Genomic DNA, 16945 nt, shown 5'->3' with positions numbered 1-16945 from the left:
ATTTTAATTAAAGTATGGGTACCCGAGAGAAGAATGTGTACATAGATCATGAATAATAATGGACCAGATGTAATAATGATGCGGAGACCAGAAAGTATGAATGCATATGCGGTCCGTGTCAATACAAATATATATGATCCATTTTCCAGGAGACAAACTAGATTTTCTGCAATAATACGGCTATAATAGGAGAATGGTAGAATCATTCATTCGAAATGGGATTCTATTCGACACGCGCTCGATGTATTCCCATAACATTATTGTTCATAATTATTCCACTTTTCATTTGCTCTCTCGCTCCTGAATTTTCCTAGGCATAGAATCGAAACGCTGTTTTAGCCAGTGGCGAGTAGAGTATCTACGTTGGGTAGAGAAGCAGAATTGTTTTCAAAAAGTGGTCGTATGGAAAAAAATTCATAGCCACAGTGATACATCACGTATGCGCCAATTTTGATCGGGATAAAATGCATGCTCCGTATATGAGACAGTATTTAACGCAGTGGCATGATTCAAATACCTAAAAAGGTGATTGTCGGCGATTTCTTTTTTTTTTTTGATAAAGAGAGAAAGAACTAAGCTTCTTAAATCTTCTAGTGTATTTTTAACACACATTTGAAAGGTAAAGAGCAAAAATTTTTATCATCCGACTGTAGTAGAACGGCAGCGTTATTAGCTGACCCGTTGACTGAAGAATATGTCTTTAGTCAAAGGCTGACCATCGAAGGGCCAAAGCCGCTGAATCGGCAGGAAAGATAACATGCGTATTTCTTGTCTGTAATGTGAAGACTAAAATCATTATACATCTTGTCATATCATAGATCATACATCATACATCATAAATAGTATTGAAATCGAAAACCAAAGTTTGGATGATCGGATGTTCAGAAAGTGACGTCACCGAAATTTTTTTTTCTCTTGACGTCATCGATCTATAGTAATCAGTCTGTCGAATCGAATTCCTCAGTCTGGAAACAACCGCGCAAGTAGAGCGGACGTTTGAAATCGTGCTCCGCAGATTGCGAGTACCGGGTTCTCTACCACCTGGATCCTGCGCTCTAGGTTCGCTTCTTGGTGCACCTCGAGTTCCAGGACAAGCGCTCCGTAGGTTTCTAGGCTCCAGGTCCTCTACCTGATGAAACTCGACTTTTAGGCGAGCGGCTCCGTATTTTCGGCGCTCCAGGTCCGCTACCTGGTGAAACTCGACTTCCAGGACAAGGTGGAGGAGAAGGATTTCTACACAGTGAGTATATTTTTATAATATTTGAAGGCAATTGTAATTATATTGTATCTAACATTATTTTAACTTCTCATGTATACAATAAATATTTCAATTGATTTTTCGTGCAAGCCCAAATTCAGAAGCTATCAATGCGTTTGCCAAGTTTCTAATTTTTCATAATTTTCCTACGATCTTCTTGGTGAAATCTGTCAAAGAAAAAATTATAATAATCCTTCAGCAGTATTCTTCATGTGTTCTAATACTGAAAATATTTTTTAGTATTCGAGATGTTATTATATAGCTATAAATGCGCTAATGAAATTTATTATATTGATGAATTGATTGATTATACTAATCCTTACACAATATTTTCGATATGTTCTTATACTGAAAATATTTATGACTATTGAAGGTACAACCCAAGGTGGTTATCGGTGGTCGTTGGAGGTGGTCGGAGGTGAGACGAGGAGGAGGACGAGGAAGACGAGGAAAACAAGGTGGACGAGGAGGACGAGGATTTGTGCTCGGTGAGTAAAACATTTATATAATATTAATTGGCAATTGCATTTATATTGTATTTCAAATTTTTCAAACTTGTCATCTTTACAATAAATTCTTTCAATTCATTTTTCGCGCAAGCTCAAATTTAGTAGCTGTCAGTGCGCTAATAAAATTTCTATAACTTTATAATCTTCTCATAATCTTTTTGGTGAAATATGTCGATAAAAAAATTACATTAAAACTTAAACGGTATTTTGATTTGTTCTCATCCTGAAAATATTTATTAGTATTCGAAGTATAACTCGAGGTGGTTGGAGGTGGTCGAGCTGGACGAGGTGGAGGACGAGGATTCGTGCTCGGTGAGTTTAAAATTTTTACAATATTTGACGAAGTAGAAATCAGCATCAGGAGTAGGATCAGGGGAGATGTAGAAATAGGAGTCGAAGTAGGAGTAGTGGTAGGAATAGGACTCGGGAGTAGGATATGAGTAGAAGTAGGAATAGTAGGAGTTGGAGTGGGATTAGGAGTAGGAGTAGTCGGAGTAGGAATAGGAGTAGTCGTCGTAGTAGGAGTAGGAGTAAGGAGTAGGAGTAGGAGTAGGAGTGGGAGTAGGTAGGAGGGGCAGAAGTAGGTAGGGCGGGGTGGGTCGTGTGAGGGGAGGGGAGGGGTGGGAAGGGGATATTATCATAGCAAGTTATCAGTAATAAGCAATTGCGGGTCAAATATTAGCTTACTTTTGTGAGTATTTATGAATATAGCCTCTATGAATATTCATTGTTGGTGTATAAGGTCTGGAAACGTACCTACTTCTGTAAGAGATTTTGAAGATTTTCAACATACTTATGCTTCAGTTTGTGCCCCACCAAGTGATCCACTAGGACATATCCTCCGACGTGACATCGCTGTGCTACGTATAAAGAAGAAAAGATTTATTAAGATGCAAGTCGCTCCTCTCTTCTTGTCATTGTGCTTTCAGCCATTTGTTGTGCTGTGTGTTTAAAATTTAGGACAGTATATAATATAGAATAACAGGTACAGCTACGAATATAGCACTACAATAAATCTTATAGAAATGAGCTCTCATGGAGATTTCTCTGTATTTATAACTCGACGCGAGAAGGCAAAAATCAATGTAATGCCATCTGTAAGGTAATTGGACTCGTATTTGCACTACGAGAACTCGTTGGGCATTTTGCGGTGAAGTTTGAAAAATGGTTGTACAAGACATTATATAACTATAAAAATGGATAAAAAATATTATCTCTAATTGTGATTGTAGCTAATACAGCTCTAACCGTATATTGATTATGTTAATGATCTATTGTGACAAGATCGGAATTAGATAAGCTCTCTAAATACTTATTTCCAGTCTATTAATTTATATCATGTATATGTAAATGTATATTTCTTCAGTTTATACAATCACTACACTAGGATTACCCTTGCCACGTTTTATGTTGCGCTTGTGTAATTTGTATATTATTAACCTTACGTTTTACTCCTATTTGCGACAAGTTGTGAGTGTTTCTAATTTCGTGGCAATTATTTATGTACATGTATGTGTATATATGTATATGTATACTTATGCATGTGTATATACATATATACAGAGAGGTATACACAGAGGTTTTAGTATATTTACATACGGATTTCTGTGTATAGGTATACTTGAACTAAAATATCCTTATCTCTAATACGGAGTTCTTCGTAATTCGCATTTGTTCTTGTAACCCAATGTACTACATACGATGGCAAAAATCTAGACCCAACTTAACTGAGTCTCAAGCCCTGTTGACATGAAAGCAGCTATTCGATAGAAATTATAGTTTATAGTTTACACAGCCTATTGCATGATATTTCATTATAAATACGTATGTTCAATGTATTTAGGAATAATTTATCAAATGTACAGAGGTCATGTGCAAATAATAAATGAATTCGACCGCAGTTTGATGTATTCATTAGAGCTTTAACAATAAATTTAAGGTTTGTTACTTCTTTTATTTTATTATGGATAATCAAAAACATTTCCGACTATTCGTGCTGTGGAAGCATGGGGATTAAACCAAATGTAGCAAAAGATTAGAAACAGTGTATGTAGAGTACGGGTATTTTTTTAATAATGCAAACACGTGCCGCTAGCTTAGTTTTGACATATTTAGAATACCACGCCTTGCGAATTAGCTTTCCAGACAGAGATGAATGATGAATTTTAAGGACTGCATTATCGTGTTGAATACTCTATGCCTCGTGGGAAACGACAATCTGTAACGATAAAATTGATGCACCGGGATCGTCGTCGACTTTAACTTATAAAATGTCCTACCATTTCCGAACACCTCCAACCATCCTATTTACCTATATTACTAGATTAGCTATGATATGAAAAGAGATTCTATCGACGCGCGCTCGATGTATCCCATAACACTAATATTCAAAATTATTCAAACAACTTTTCATTTGCTCTCTCGATCTTGAATTTTCATAGGCATAGAATCGAAACGCTGTTTTAGCTGGTCGCAAGTGAAGTATCTGCGTTGGGTGGAGGAGCAGAATTGTATTTCGAAAATTATTCGGATGGAAAAAAATTCCGAGTAACTGTAATACATCACGGATGCGCTAATTTTGAACGAGACGAAATGGATGCTCCGTATATGAGACAGTATTTAACGCTGCGTAGTGATTTAAAGACCTAAGAAGGTGATAGGGAGAGAAAGAACGGAGCTTCTTAACACTTCGAGTGTATTTAACACACATTTGAAAAGATACGAGCAAAATTTTTCATCATCCAACTGTCGCAGAACGGCAGCGTTATTAGCCGACCCGTTCACTGAAGAATATATCTTCGGTCAACGGCTGACCATCGAAGGGCCTGGCCGCTTGAGTCTGAATCGGCAGGAGAGATAAGGTGTGTATTTCTTGTACGAAATGTGAAAGCTAAAGTCATTATACATCATATCATATCATCGTACATCACGCATCATACGTCATACATCATACATCATCGTACATAGTATTGAAGGTCGAAACCAAAGTTCCGACGTCGGATGTTTAGAAAGTGACGTCACCAACTTAGAATCAGCTAGCCGAATTCCTCAGTCTGGAAACAACCGCGCAGTAGAGCGGACGGATGAGAGTCGCGCTCCGCAAATTTCGAGTGCCGGGTTTCTCAACCTCTCGGATCCCGCGCTTCGAGTCCGCTACGTATTTCGAGTACCCGGGTTCTCAACCTCCCGGATCCCGCGCTTCGGTCCGCTACGCGGTGAAACTCGACTTCCAGGATAAGCGCCTCCGTGGTTCCTGGTTCATATTTACAAGAAATTATTTCAATTCGTTTTTCGCGCAAGCCCAAATTCGGTAGCTGTCAGTGGCTGATGAAATTTCTCGACTTCCAGAATAAGCGCTCCGTGGTTCCTGGTCCATGTTTACAATAAATTATTTCAATTCGTTTTTCCGCGCAAGCCGAAATTCAGTAGCTGTCAGTCCGCTGATGAAATTTCTCGACTTCCAGGATAAGCGCTCCGTGATTCCTGGTCCATGTTTACAATAAATTATTTCAATTCGTTTTTCGCGCAAGCCGAAATTCAGTAGCTGTCAGTCCGCTGATGAAATTTCTCGACTTCCAGGATAAGCGCTCCGTGGTTCCTGGTCCATGTTTACAATAAATTATTTCAATTCGTTTTTCGCGCAAGCCGAAATTCAGTAGCTGTCAGTCCGCTGATGAAATTTCTCGACTTCCAGGATAAGCGCTCCGTGATTCCTGGTCCATGTTTACAATAAATTATTTCAATTCGTTTTTTCGCGCAAGCCGAAATTCAGTAGCTGTCAGTCCGCTGATGAAATTTCTCGACTTCCAGGATAAGCGCTCCGTGGTTCCTGGTCCATGTTTACAATAAATTATTTCAATTCGTTTTTCGCGCAAGCCGAAATTCAGTAGCTGTCAGTCCGCTGATGAAATTTCTCGACTTCCAGGATAAGCGCTCCGTGATTCCTGGTCCATGTTTACAATAAATTATTTCAATTCGTTTTTCGCGCAAGCCGAAATTCAGTAGCTGTCAGTCCGCTGATGAAATTTCTCGACTTCCAGGATAAGCGCTCCGTGGTTCCTGGTCCATGTTTACAATAAATTATTTCAATTCGTTTTTCGCGCAAGCCGAAATTCAGTAGCTGTCAGTCCGCTGATGAAATTTCTCGACTTCCAGGATAAGCGCTCCGTGGTTCCTGGTCCATGTTTACAATAAATTATTTCAATTCGTTTTTCGCGCAAGCCGAAATTCAGTAGCTGTCAGTCCGCTGATGAAATTTCTCGACTTCCAGGATAAGCGCTCCGTGGTTCCTGGTCCATGTTTACAATAAATTATTTCAATTCGTTTTTCGCGCAAGCCGAAATTCAGTAGCTGTCAGTCCGCTGATGAAATTTCTCGACTTCCAGGATAAGCGCTCCGTGATTCCTGGTCCATGTTTACAATAAATTATTTCAATTCGTTTTTCGCGCAAGCCGAAATTCAGTAGCTGTCAGTCCGCTGATGAAATTTCTCGACTTCCAGGATAAGCGCTCCGTGGTTCCTGGTCCATGTTTACAATAAATTATTTCAATTCGTTTTTCGCGCAAGCCGAAATTCAGTAGCTGTCAGTCCGCTGATGAAATTTCTCGACTTCCAGGATAAGCGCTCCGTGGTTCCTGGTCCATGTTTACAATAAATTATTTCAATTCGTTTTTCGCGCAATCCCAAATTCGGTAGCTGTCAGTCCGCTAATAAAATTTCTCGACTTCCAGGATAAGCGCTCCGTGGTTCCTGGTTCATGTTTACAATAAATTATTTCAATTCGTTTTTCGCGCAAGCCGAAATTCAGTAGCTGTCAGTCCGCTGATGAAATTTCTCGACTTCCAGGATAAGCGCTCCGTGGTTCCTGGTCCATGTTTACAATAAATTATTTCAATTCGTCTTTCGCGCAATCCCAAATTCGGTAGCTGTCAGTCCGCTAATGAAATTTCTCGACTTCCAGGATAAGCGCTCCGTGGTTCCTGGTCCATGTTTACAATAAATTATTTCAATTCGTTTTTTCGCGCAATCCCAATTCGGTAGCTGTCAGTCCGCTAATAAAATTTCTCGACTTCCAGGATAAGCGCTCCGTGGTTCCTGGTCCATGTTTACAATAAATTATTTCAATTCGTCTTTCGCGCAATCCCAAATTCGGTAGCTGTCAGTCCGCTAATAAAATTTCTCGACTTCCAGGATAAGCGCTCCGTGGTTCCTGGTCCATGTTTACAACAAATTATTTCAATTCGTTTTTCGCGCAAGCCGAAATTCAGTAGCTGTCAGTCCGCTGATGAAATTTCTCGACTTCCAGGATAAGCGCTCCGTGGTTCCTGGTCCATGTTTACAATAAATTATTTCAATTCGTTTTTCGCGCAAGCCGAACTTCAGTAACTGTCAGTACGCTAATAAAATTTCTATAACTTTATAATCTTCTTATAATCTTTTTGGTAAAATACGTCGATAAAAAAATTATATTAAACCTTACACATTATCTTTGATTTGTTCTCATGCTGAAAATAATTATTAGTATTCGAGGTATAACTCGAGGTGGTTGGCGGTGGTTGAAGGTGTTCGGAGTTGGACGAGGAGGAGGACGAGGAAGACAAGGAGATGAAGGTGGACGAGGATTTGTGCTCGGTGAGTAAAACACTTTTATAATATTTGATGGCAATTGTAATTATATTTGATCGGAAATATTTCAAAATAGTCATGTTTACATTAAATTATTTCAATTCATTTTTCGCGCAAGCACATATTCAGTAGCTACGATTAAGCTTATACAATTTATTCTACTATCAATTAATTAATTAATCATATTAATCCTTACACAATATTTTTGATGTGTTCTCATACTGAAAATATTTATCACTATTCCAGGTATAACCCGAGGTGGTTGGCGGTCGTTGGAGGTGGTCGGAGGTGGACGAGGTGGACGAGGACCAGGAGGAGGACGCGGTGGACGAGGAGGAGGCGGGGTGGGTCGTGAGAGAGGAGGGGCGGGGGTGGGGGAGGGGAGGGGCAGAGGTGGGAGGGGAAGGGGCGGGAAAGGGGAGGGGGAGGGGGCGGGGAAAGGGGGAAGGGCGCGAGGGGGGAAGGGGAGGGGGAGGGAGGGCAGGAGGGGGGGGCGGGGAGGGTGGGAGGGCGGGAGGGAGGGAGGGCGGGCTGGAGGGAGGGGGGGAGAGCGGGAGGACGGGGAGGCGGTTCTGCTCTATTAACTCCAACGGGTTCGCACTGACATCCGTCCCCCCCCCCCCCCCCTACCTCCCGCCCACCCTCCCTCCCTCCCTCCTCCTCCCTCCCACCCTCCCCGCCCCCCTCCTGCCCTCCCTTCCTCCCGCCCCCTCCCCCTCCCCCTTCCCCTTCCCCCTCTCCCTTCCCCTTTCCCCTCCCCCCCCTCCCCCCCCCCCCCCCTTTCCCTCCCTTCCCCTCCCACCTCTGCCCCTCCCCTCCCCCTCCCCTCCCCCTCCCCCGCCCCTCCTCTCCCATGACCCACCCCGCCTCCTCCTCGTCCACCGCGTCCTCCTCCTGGTCCTCGTCCTCCTCCTGGTCCACCTCGTCCACCTCCGACCACCTCCAACGACCGCCAACCACCTCGGGTTATACCTGGAATAGTGATAAATATTTTCAGTATGAGAACACATCAAAAATATTGTGTAAGGATTAATATAATTAATTAATTAATTGATAGTAGAATAAATTGTATAAGCTTATTCGCAGCTACTGAATATGTGCTTGCGCGAAAAATGAATTGAAATAATTTAATGTAAATATTTTCAGTATAGGAACACATCAAAAATATTGTATAAGGATTAATATAATTGATTAATTGTTTAATAATATAATAAATTGTATAAGCTTATTCGCAGCTACTGAATATGTGCTTGCGCGAAAAATGAATTGAAATAATTTAATGTAAATATTTTCAGTATAGGAACACATCAAAAATATTGTATAAGGATTAATATAATTGATTAATTGTTTAATAATATAATAAATTGTATAAGCTTATTCGCAGCTACTGAATATAGGCTTGCGCGAAAAATGAATTGAAATAATTTAATGTAAATATTTTCAGTATAGGAACACATCAAAAATATTGTATAAGGATTGATATAATTAGTTAATTGTTTAATAATATAATGAATTGTATAAGCTTATTCGTAGCTACTGAATATGTGCTTGCGCAAAAAATGAATTGAAATAATTTAATGTAAACATGACTATTTTGAAATATTTCCGATCAAATATAATTACAATTGCCATCAAATATTATAAAAGTGTTTTACTCACCGAGCACAAATCCTCGTCCACCTTCATCTCCTTGTCTTCCTCGTCCTCCTCCTCGTCCAACTCCGAACACCTTCAACCACCGCCAACCACCTCGAGTTATACCTCGAATACTAATAAATATTTTCAGCATGAGAACAAATCGAAGATAATGTGTAAGGTTTAATATAATTTTTTTATCGACGTATTTTACCAAAAAGATTATAAGAAGATTATAAAGTTATAGAAATTTTATTAGCGTACTGACAGTTACTGAATTTCGGCTTGCGCGAAAAACGAATTGAAATAATTTATTGTAAACATGGACCAGGAATCACGGAGCGCTTATCCTGGAAGTCGAGAAATTTCATCAGCGGACTGACAGCTACTGAATTTCGGCTTGCGCGAAAAACGAATTGAAATAATTCATTGTAAACATGAACCAGGAACCACGAAGCGCTCATCCTGGAAGTCGAGAAATTTTATTAGCGGACTGACAGCTACCGAATTTGGGATTGCGCGAAAAACGAATTGAAATAATTTATTGTAAACATGGACCAGGAACCACGGAGCGCTTATCCTGGAAGTCGAGAAATTTCATCAGCGGACTGACAGCTACTGAATTTCGGCTTGCGCGAAAAACGAATTGAAATAATTTATTGTAAACATGAACCAGGAACCACGGAGCGCTTATCCTGGAAGTCGAGAAATTTTATCAGCGGACTGACAGCTACCGAATTTGGGATTGCGCGAAAAACGAATTGAAATAATTTATTGTAAACATGGACCAGGAATCACGGAGCGCTTATCCTGGAAGTCGAGAAATTTCATCAGCGGACTGACAGCTACTGAATTTCGGCTTGCGCGAAAAACGAATTGAAATAATTTATTGTAAACATGGACCAGGAACCACGGAGCGCTTATCCTGGAAGTCGAGAAATTTCATCAGCGGACTGACAGCTACTGAATTTCGGCTTGCGCGAAAAACGAATTGAAATAATTTATTGTAAACATGGACCAGGAATCACGGAGCGCTTATCCTGGAAGTCGAGAAATTTCATCAGCGGACTGACAGCTACTGAATTTCGGCTTGCGCGAAAAACGAATTGAAATAATTTATTGTAAACATGGACCAGGAACCACGGAGCGCTTATTCTGGAAGTCGAGAAATTTCATCAGCCCACTGACAGCTACCGAATTTGGGCTTGCGCGAAAAACGAATTGAAATAATTTCTTGTAAATATGAACCAGGAACCACGGAGCGCTTATCCTGGAAGTCGAGTTTCACCGCGTAGCGGACCCGAAGCGCGGGATCCGGGAGGTTGAGAACCCGGTACTCGAAATACGTAGCGGACTCGAAGCGCGGGATCCGAGAGGTTGAGAACCCGGCACTCGAAATTTGCGGAGCGCGACTCTCATCCGTCCGCTCTACTGCGCGGTTGTTTCCAGACTGAGGAATTCGGCTAGCTGATTCTAAGTTGGTGACGTCACTTTCTAAACATCCGACGTCGGAACTTTGGTTTCGACCTTCAATACTATGTACGATGATGTATGATGTATGACGTATGATGCGTGATGTACGATGATATGATATGATGTATAATGACTTTAGCTTTCACATTTCGTACAAGAAATACACACCTTATCTCTCCTGCCGATTCCAGACTCAAGCGGCCAGGCCCTTCGATGGTCAGCCGTTGACCGAAGATATATTCTTCAGTGAACGGGTCGGCTAATAACGCTGCCGTTCTGCGACAGTTGGATGATGAAAAATTTTGCTCGTATCTTTCAAATGTGTGTTAAAATACACTCGAAGTGTTAAGAAGCTCCGTTCTTTCTCTCCCTATCACCTTCTTAGGTCTTTAAATCACTACGCAGCGTTAAATACTGTCTCATATACGGAGCATCCATTTCGTCTCGTTCAAAATTAGCGCATCCGTGATGTATTACAGTTACTCGGAATTTTTTTCCATCCGAATAATTTTCGAAATACAATTCTGCTCCTCCACCCAACGCAGATACTTCACTTGCGACCAGCTAAAACAGCGTTTCGATTCTATGCCTATGAAAATTCAAGATCGAGAGAGCAAATGAAAAGTTGTTTGAATAATTTTGAATATTAGTGTTATGGGATACATCGAGCGCGCGTCGAATAGAATCTCTTTTCATATCATAGCTAATCTAGTAATATAGGTAAATAGGATGGTTGGAGGTGTTCGGAAATGGTAGGACATTTTATAAGTTAAAGTCGACGACGATCCGGTGCATCAATTTTATCGTTACAGATTGTCGTTTCCCACGAGGCATAGAGTATTCAACAACGATAATGCAGTCCTTAAAATTCATCATTCATCTCTGTCTGGAAAGCTAATTCGCAAGGCGTGGTATTCTAAATATGTCAAAACTAAGCTAGCGGCACGTGTTTGCATTATTAAAAAAATACCCGTACTCTACATACACTGTTTCTAATCTTTTGCTACATTTGGTTTAATCCCCATGCTTCCACAGCACGAATAGTCGGAAATGTTTTTGATTATCCATAATAAAATAAAAGAAGTAACAAACCTTAAATTTATTGTTAAAGCTCTAATGAATACATCAAACTGCGGTCGAATTCATTTATTATTTGCACATGACCTCTGTACATTTGATAAATTATTCCTAAATACATTGAAACATACGTATTTATAATGAAATATCATGCAATAGGCTGTGTAAACTATAAACTATAATTTCTATCGAATAGCTGCTTTCATGTCAACAGGGCTTTGAGACTCAGTTAAGTTGGGTCTAGATTTTTGCCATCGTATGTAGTACATTGGGTTACAAGAACAAATGCGAATTACGAAGAACTCCGTATTAGAGATAAGGATATTTTAGTTCAAGTATACCTATACACAGAAATCCGTATGTAAATATACTAAAACCTCTGTGTATACCTCTCTGTATATATGTATATACACATGCATAAGTATACATATACATATATACACATACATGTACATAAATAATTGCCAAGAAATTAGAAACACTCACAACTTGTCGCAAATAGAGTAAAACGTAAGGTTAATAATATACAAATTACACAAGCGCAACATAAAACGTGGCAAGGGTAATCCTAGTGTAGTGATTGTATAAACTGAAGAAATATACATTTACATATACATGATATAAATTAATAGACTGGAAATAAGTATTTAGAGAGCTTATCTAATTCCGATCTTGTCACAATAGATCATTAACATAATCAATATACGGTTAGAGCTGTATTAGCTACAATCACAATTAGAGATAATATTTTTTATCCATTTTTATAGTTATATAATGTCTTGTACAACAATTTTTCAAACTTCACCGCAAAATGCCCAACGAGTTCTCGTAGTGCAAATACGAGTCCAATTACCTTACAGATGGCATTACATTGATTTTTGCCTTCTCGCGTCGAGTTATAAATACAGAGAAATCTCCATGAGAGCTCATTTCTATAAGATTTATTGTAGTGCTATATTCGTAGCTGTACCTGTTATTCTATATTATATACTGTCCTAAATTTTAAACACACAGCACAACAATGGCTGAAAGCACAATGACAAGAAGAGAGGAGCGACTTGCATCTTAATAAATCTTTTCTTCTTTATACGTAGCACAGCGATGTCACGTCGGAGGATATGTCCTAGTGGATCACTTGGTGGGGCACAAAACTGAAGCATAAGTATGTTGAAAATCTTCAAAATCTCTTACAGAAAGTAGGTACGTTTCCAGACCTTATACACCAACAATGAATATTCATAGAGGCTATATTCATAAATACTCACAAAAGTAAGCTAATATTTGACCCGCAATTGCTTATTACTGATAACTTGCTATGATAATATCCCCTTCCCACCCCTCCCCTCCCCTCACACGACCCACCCCGCCCTACCTACTTCTGCCCCTACTCCTACTCCCACTCCTACTCCTACTCCTACTCCTACTCCTACTCCTACTACGACGACTACTCCTATTCCTACTCCGACTACTCCTACTCCTAATCCCACTCCAACTCCTACTATTCCTACTTCTACTCATATTCCTACTCCGAGTCCTATTCCTACCACTACTCCTACTTCGACTCCTATTTCTACATCTCCCCCTGATCCTACTCCTGATGCTGATTCTACTTCGTCAAATATTGTAAAAATTTTAAACTCACCGAGCACGAATCCTCGTCCTCCACCTCGTCCAGCTCGACCACCTCCAACCACCTCGAGTTATACTTCGAATACTAATAAATATTTTCAGGATGAGAACAAATCAAAAATACCGTTTAAGTTTTAATGTAATTTTTTTATCGACATATTTCACCAAAAAGATTATGAGAAGATTATAAAGTTATAGAAATTTTATTAGCGCACTGACAGCTACTAAATTTGAGCTTGCGCGAAAAATGAATTGAAAGAATTTATTGTAAAGATGACAAGTTTGAAAAATTTGAAATACAATATAAATGCAATTGCCAATTAATATTATATAAATGTTTTACTCACCGAGCACAAATCCTCGTCCTCCTCGTCCACCTTGTTTTCCTCGTCTTCCTCGTCCTCCTCCTCGTCCACCTCCGACCACCTCCAACGACCACCGATAACCACCTTGGGTTGTACCTTCAATAGTCATAAATATTTTCAGTATAAGAACATATCGAAAATATTGTGTAAGGATTAGTATAATCAATCAATTCATCCAATATAATAAATTTCATTAGCGCATTTATAGCTATATAATAACATCTCGAATACTAAAAAATATTTTCAGTATTAGAACACATGAAGAATACTGCTGAAGGATTATTATAATTTTTTCTTTGACAGATTTCACCAAGAAGATCGTAGGAAAATTATGAAAAATTAGAAACTTGGCAAACGCATTGATAGCTTCTGAATTTGGGCTTGCACGAAAAATCAATTGAAATAATTTATTGTATACATGAGAAGTTAAAATAATGTTAGATACAATATAATTACAATTGCCTTCAAATATTATAAAAATATACTCACTGTGTAGAAATCCTTCTCCTCCACCTTGTCCTGGAAGTCGAGTTTCACCAGGTAGCGGACCTGGAGCGCCGAAAATACGGAGCGCTCGCCTAAAAGTCGAGTTTCATCAGGTAGAGGACCTGGAGCCTAGAAACTACGGAGCGCTTGTCCTGGAACTCGAGGTGCACCAAGAAGCGAACCTAGAGCGCAGGATCCAGGTGGTAGAGAACCCGGTACTCGCAATCTGCGGAGCACGATTTTCAAACGTCCGCTCTACTGCGCGGTTGTTTCCAGACTGAGGAATTCGATTCGACAGACTGATTACTATAGATCGATGACGTCAAGAGAAAAAAAAATTTCGGTGACGTCACTTTCTGAACATCCGATCATCCAAACTTTGGTTTCGAATTTCAATACTATTTATGATGTATGATGTATGATCTATGATATGACAAGATGTATAATGATTTTAGTCTTCACATTACAGACAAGAAATACGCATGTTATCTTTCCTGCCGATTCCAGCGGCTTTGGCCCTTCGATGGTCAGCCTTTGACTAAAGACATATTCTTCAGTCAACGGGTCAGCTAATAACGCTGCCGTTCTACTACAGTCGGATGATAAAAATTTTTGCTCTTACCTTTCAAATGTGTGTTAAAATACACTAGAAGATTTAAGAAGCTTAGTTCTTTCTCTCTTTATCAAAAAAAAAAAAGAAATCGCCGACAATCACCTTTTTAGGTATTTGAATCATGCCACTGCGTTAAATACTGTCTCATATACGGAGCATGCATTTTATCCCGATCAAAATTGGCGCATACGTGATGTATCACAGTGGCTATGAATTTTTTTCCATACGACCACTTTTTGAAAACAATTCTGCTTCTCTACCCAACGTAGATACTCTACTCGCCACTGGCTAAAACAGCGTTTCGATTCTATGCCTAGGAAAATTCAGGAGCGAGAGAGCAAATGAAAAGTTGGAATAATTATGAACAATAATGTTATGGAATACATCGAGCGCGTGTCGAATAGAATCCCATTTCGAAATGAATGATTCTACCATTCTCCTATTATAGCCGTATTATTGCAGAAAATCTAGTTTGTCTCCTGGAAAATGGATCATATATATTTGTATTGACACGGACCGCATATGCATTCATACTTTCTGGTCTCCGCATCATTATTACATCTGGTCCATTATTATTCATGATCTATGTACACATTCTTCTCTCGGGTACCCATACTTTAATTAAATCACTGTTTTGCTACGAAGTGTGGAAGAAATTTATTCTCCTACGCTCCCAGGTCCACCCGGGCACATTTGCTCGCCGAAAACTGGTCACAAAAATTTACCCAGGGTTATCCGTCGTTATATTCTTCAGTCAGCGTTAAAATGCTGCCGGTTTAATGCTATCTTTATTCGTACTCACCGCGCATCAGACGTCGCTTTCCGACAGCGGAGCGCTCGAATCCCAATTAAACATAGGCCGCAGCAGAGGAGACGGATGCCTGCTACGGAGCGCTAACGGAGCAACAGCATTTTCCTGAACCATAAAACATGCTCTAAACGGTCTTCCGACGCGCCATCGAGCCTGCTTGACTTGTGAGAGGTTATTCGAAGATACTGAAATTATATCATTGAAATGCTACGTTCCGTAAACTATAATTTTTACTTCCAACGAAGTCTAAATTTCACACATGCTGCATCAATGTGTTCAGTCAATGTGAGACTCGTGAGTTATCTACGGCGATCAACTCATAACCTTAACCTGAACCAGGGCGCCAGTCACATTGACAGTGGAAATAGTCTAACATTTTTAATTCACACGTCGAAGACTATGTCACCCGTTGCAGGTAAAGATAGTTTATTTAATTTCGATCGAAATACGCCGTCTCAGTTCAATACACAGAGTGCAACGGGTTTACGTTCTTCACACACCGGAATCAACATTTCAAGAAATTGCAGCAAACCCTTGATTAATTCGATGTTATTGCTCGCCAATCGCACTCGCTATACGGTTCTCCATCCTAAACATTTTAGAGTCAGGCAATTCTCAAGTGAAACGACACAGTATGTACCGCAAGTCCGGTTAACTGGAGTTTGGAAAGATATATCGGAGAGCACACCTGCTGAATTTGTACAAGATACTTTGGTCACATTTCAGTCTACGACCGGTTTACCATGGTGGGCAACCATAGTTTTAACCACAGTTATAGTAAGAAGTACTTTGACGCTACCATTGAGTCTTTATCAAGTAAATATTCATCCATTTCGTTACTTAATAGACACATAGCTATCTAGTTAGTGGAGAACCATCGCATTAAATGAGCATAATTTATATCATAGCATTACATTATTGCCAAAGTTCAAAATTTGAACATCGAAATGAGTGATATTGTTAAAAAACTGCAAGCCGAAGCAAATGTAGCTGTATCACATTACAAATGTCCTAAACATCATGCTAGGATGCTGTATAATACAAAGGTACTTACTTTCTTTTTTACTTTCACCATAGATGGCCTATCCAAATCTTTTTGCTATTCCATCTTTTTTTCATAGAAAAGGTTTAACGTAATTTTTTTATCGATATATTTCACCGAAAAGATTATGAGAAGATTATAAAGTTATAGAAATTTTATTAGCCCACTGACAGCTACCGAATTTGGGCTTGCGCGAAAAACGAATTGAAATAATTTATTGTAAATATGAACCAGGAACCACGGAGCGCTTATCCTGGAAGTCGAGTTTCACCGCGTAGCGGACCCGAAGCGCGGGATCCGAGAGGTTGAGAACCCGGTACTCGAAATTTGCGGAGCGCGACTCTCATCCGTCCGCTCTACTGCGCGGTTCGTTCCAGACTGAGGAATTCGGCTAGCTGATTGTAAGTTGGTGACGTCACTTT

The 16945-nt window shown here is 39.8% G+C and overlaps 1 protein-coding gene and 1 long non-coding RNA gene across 3 annotated transcripts in view; one reads left to right on the top strand and one right to left on the bottom strand.

The window, feature by feature from the left end:
* The window catches only part of LOC138191196 (uncharacterized), an 8628-nt gene extending 6949 nt beyond the window's left edge, over positions 1 to 1679 (top strand). Inside the window, exons 2-3 of the long non-coding RNA XR_011177533.1 lie at positions 1181 to 1240; positions 1632 to 1679. This is a non-coding gene — a long non-coding RNA (uncharacterized lncRNA). The remainder of the gene's footprint in view (positions 1 to 1180; positions 1241 to 1631) is intronic.
* LOC138191194 (uncharacterized) overlaps positions 1 to 16695 on the bottom strand; it is a 214539-nt gene extending 197844 nt beyond the window's left edge. The window contains exons 1-4 of one of the 2 annotated variants that reach the window (XR_011177530.1): positions 14061 to 14407; positions 13554 to 13667; positions 13220 to 13291; positions 11642 to 12728 (exon numbers count right to left, since the gene is read on the bottom strand). Coding sequence is in view for 1 of the 2 variants with exons in the window: in XM_069137461.1 (XP_068993562.1) it covers positions 13244 to 13291; positions 13554 to 13667; positions 16536 to 16556 (183 nt within the window). In the remaining variant the exon portion in view is untranslated. Of the gene's footprint in view, positions 1 to 11641; positions 12729 to 13219; positions 13292 to 13553; positions 13668 to 14060; positions 14408 to 16535 lie in introns of those variants that run through there. The other variant, XM_069137461.1, reaches the window with a different exon arrangement.
* Positions 16696 to 16945: the final 250 nt, after the last annotated feature.

Source organism: Neodiprion pinetum, chromosome 1 (genome assembly GCF_021155775.2).
Source record: "Neodiprion pinetum isolate iyNeoPine1 chromosome 1, iyNeoPine1.2, whole genome shotgun sequence".
Lineage (NCBI taxonomy): Eukaryota > Metazoa > Arthropoda > Insecta > Hymenoptera > Diprionidae > Neodiprion > Neodiprion pinetum.
This window is presented reverse-complemented; position numbering and strand designations above follow the sequence as displayed.